Source organism: Triticum urartu, chromosome 1A (assembly GCF_056163025.1).
Source record: "Triticum urartu cultivar PI428250 chromosome 1A, HENAU_Tu73, whole genome shotgun sequence".
Taxonomy (NCBI): domain Eukaryota; kingdom Viridiplantae; phylum Streptophyta; class Magnoliopsida; order Poales; family Poaceae; genus Triticum; species Triticum urartu.
In genome coordinates, this window is record NC_141873.1 from 490287772 (window position 1) to 490291145 (window position 3374).

At 55.2% G+C, this 3374-nt stretch overlaps 1 protein-coding gene across 1 annotated transcript; it reads right to left on the bottom strand.

The window, feature by feature from the left end:
• Positions 1 to 279: 279 nt before the first annotated feature.
• LOC147991880 (uncharacterized) lies at positions 280 to 2776 on the bottom strand. The gene is made up of 6 exons (XM_087538852.1): positions 2768 to 2776; positions 1945 to 2319; positions 1472 to 1851; positions 1313 to 1383; positions 870 to 1237; positions 280 to 423 (listed from the first exon to the last, which is right to left on the bottom strand). The coding sequence occupies exons 1-6, from the start codon at positions 2774 to 2776 to the stop codon at positions 280 to 282; spliced, it is 1347 nt and encodes a 448-aa protein (XP_087394978.1).
• Between the last annotated feature and the right edge of the window lie 598 nt (positions 2777 to 3374).

Consider the following 3374-nt stretch of genomic DNA (forward strand, 5'->3'; position numbering starts at 1 on the left):
CCGCCAGCTCACCCGCCTTGTCATGCAGAACCATCTTTTCTTTCTTCAGTCGACTGACCTCTCGATTAGCTGTTTCGAGAGCAGTTTTCAGTCTGGAGTTCTCCTGTCCAAGAGTTCCGACCGAAGTCAGTTTCTCTTCTGCAAGCTTCGTTTTGCTCGAGGCCTCCTTTTGTGCTTCGGCAAGATCTTGATCCTTCTTCTTCAGAGCTTCCTCCAGTTCATCTACAGAACGTCGAGTGAACTCAACATCAAGAATGGGCAAGAAAGGGAAGCCACTCGTCAAGAATGAGAAACCTCGCCAGCCATACCTTTTGCTTCGTCTCGCGCCTTCTGCAGGTTCTGTTGAGCGAGCTTCAAGTCAAGATCGAGCTGGATCTTTTTGTTCTCCCACTCAGTGTAGAGAGCCACAAGTTCACAGGATTTCTGCAAAAGTCAGTCGGCAGAGGTCCAAGATAAGTTGCTTCCGAGTAACCAAGAGACAATGATGACGTTTCTAAGACTACAGTTGAATCAAAAACATTCAACAGTAGTCTCGGGGACTACACCCAGTGGGTGCACTCAGCGTGCCCCCACTGGTTTTGAAAAAAAAATCGATTGCCCGCAGTCGACCGGATACAGTTTCATTCGACATGGCCTGGCCAGACCGAGTGAAGGAGTAAAACTACAGCAACGCAATATAAAGACTACAGTCGACTGCCAGTAGTCCACCGTAGTCTCGGGGACTACACCCAGTGGGTGCACTCAGCGTGCCCCCACTCGACCAAAAAACTTAACAAAAACACCCAGTGGGTGTACAGATTTAAAAGATCTTCGGAAAAGAGATTCTTCAGACAGCATTCCCTAACAGAACAAGCAGTGAATCGACTGACCTGGACGTTACTCTGAAGAGCTGAACTCGCGTCATAAGCCGCTTGGCTGGCGTCTCGAACCACCTTGACCTGCTCCATCATGATGCCTGCCTGGCGTATAGCTTCCTTAGCTGCACCCACTTGGTCCTCAGGGACGTGGTGTGTGGCGAAGAGCGAAGGCGGATTCACGGTCGACGTCGAGGGCCGCGCACTCGCCAGAGGATTGGCGAAAGTCACAGAAGCCCGGGTGGTATCGCCACCGTCTCGAGCTACGGCCTCAGGCGCCGGAGTAGATTGTGGAGTCTCGCCAGCCGACGCTTTCCTGTTCCGCCTCACTCTCAGCGGCGCTTCGTCCTCGTCGTCAGGAAGGCTAATAACATGAGGAGGAGCTACGAGAAAAATTCAATCGACCAGAGTTATAAGAAATCGTCAGTCGATTCAAAGCAGAACATCAGTAATCATACCAGGATTGGAAGTAACAGCATCTTCCATCTCTTGATCATCGTCCTTGGCAGAGATCTCAGAAGTAGCAGCACTGCAAGTTTTGAAAGACGTCAGTCGGCTCAGTGGATCGACCAAGGATCCGTCCACGGTCGACAAAGGAGAACAAGTTCTATCATTACCCAGAAATGGTGGGGACAGTCATCCTCATCTTGGGCAGAGCCTTGGGTGGCTTGGACGGCGCCGCGCGGGGGTGCTTGGGAGCTTTTTCAGTCGGCGCTGGAGAAGAGGTCCGAGGGCGCTTCGACGACTGCCCAACGGGAGCAGTCGCCTTACCACGTTCCCGCGCAGGGTCGTGTGTAAGCTTGGATTGCCTTTCCGAGCGAGGAGGTCCAGCTTCCTCCTCCTCCTCCTCTTCGCTGGAGTCGACGCCGTCGTCTCCCTCCCCTTCGCCGTCAGACTCCCACTCCCCCTGTTCGTCTCCGCTTTCGCCTCCGCTCGCCTCCCCTTCCTCGGCCTGCCCCTGTGCTCCGTTGGGTGTCGAGTACATCTTTGTAGTTGCCTGGAGAATAGCAGACAAGTCGAAAGTTAGTCGACCGATTCAAAGAGACCAAATGAAGAAAGCAAGATCTCAGTCGGGAACACAAGGTCAGACCTGGTCCACCTCGTATGTACTGTCAAGCGGGACAACCCTCCTGGCTCCTCGGGGGTTGTCTTTGTTCCCTGTGATGCTCGACAGCCACCCTTCCAGCATCTCGTCGGTGACCTCCTCTGGGTGAACCCGAGTGGTGTCGTCGAGACCCGAGTACAGCCACATAGGGTGGTCACGAGCCTGAAGCGGTTGGATGCGCCTCCGAAGGAAGACCTCCAGCAAGTCCATGCCGGTCACGCCGTCTCGGACAAGCTGAACCACTCGACCAACCAGCACCTTGACTTGCGCCTTTTCCTCCGGCAGCACTTTCAGAGAGGCAGGCTTTTGAGCTCGGTCCAGAGAGAAAGGGGGAAGACCATTCGACTGCCCTGGGGTCACCTGGTCTTGGCAATAAAACTAGGTCGACTGCCAACCACGGACCGACTCGGGAAAAGTGATAGATGGAAAAGAACTTTTACCCCTCATCTGGATCGCCAGGCCCCCGCATAGCTGGATCACTTGCGTCCGTTCGTCACTCGACTTGGCTTTCTTTACCGATTGGGAACGGCAAGTGAAGATGTGTTTAAAGAGTCCCCAATGAGGGCGGCAACCCAAGAAACTTTCGCACAAGGAAACGAAAGCCGCAAGATACACGATGGAATTGGGAGTGAAATGGTGGAGCTGCGCTCCGAAGAAGTTCAAAAAGCTCCAGAAAAAAGGATGAGGAGGTAGAGAAAATCCGCGATCGATATGGGTGGCGAGGAGGACGCACTCCCGGGAGACGCGTAGCTTCGTGAGGAATGACTCCCCCCTCGACCATGTCATCAAGATCTTCCTGCCGAATCACCGAGGGCATCCAGTTGCCCTGGATCCAATCCCTGGGCAGAGCAGTCCTCGAGGAAGACCCGCCCCGAGCGGACTTCTTCCCCTTCCCCTGCACCGCCGCCTTCTTCGCGCGCTCCAAAGCCGACGTCTTGTCCTTCACCATCGTCGCCGTCGAGGCTCGAACGGACCTACGGCGCTAGGGTGAGAGCGGAGGTGGCGGAGGACCTTGCGGGGGGAGAAGGAAAGGCGAGAGCACACTGTTGGGGAGCCCCGAGCCGGCAACTTATAAGGAGCCGCTTCCGAGTGGCTGACCGGTAGGCCCAGGCGATCCCGTCAAATCCCGCAACAGGCGCGCGCGCGGTACGTGGCGAAAAAGGTGGCGCGGAGATTGAGGAGCTTCCATCCTGTCCCATCCGATTACTTCGGCCGCCCCCGTCCCGCTCGCTTCCCGAAATTCGAATCCCGCAAAATCCGCGGGCTGCAGAACAACTCATCAAACTGAAGAGCCCGCTCGTGCCGGCACTCGGTATTCCACAAGTAAGGAAATTCACTCGACGAGAGACCAAGAATGGATCAAGGTGACCGAAAGAAGTTGACAACGTCATCCGTGACGATTGATCCAGTACAAG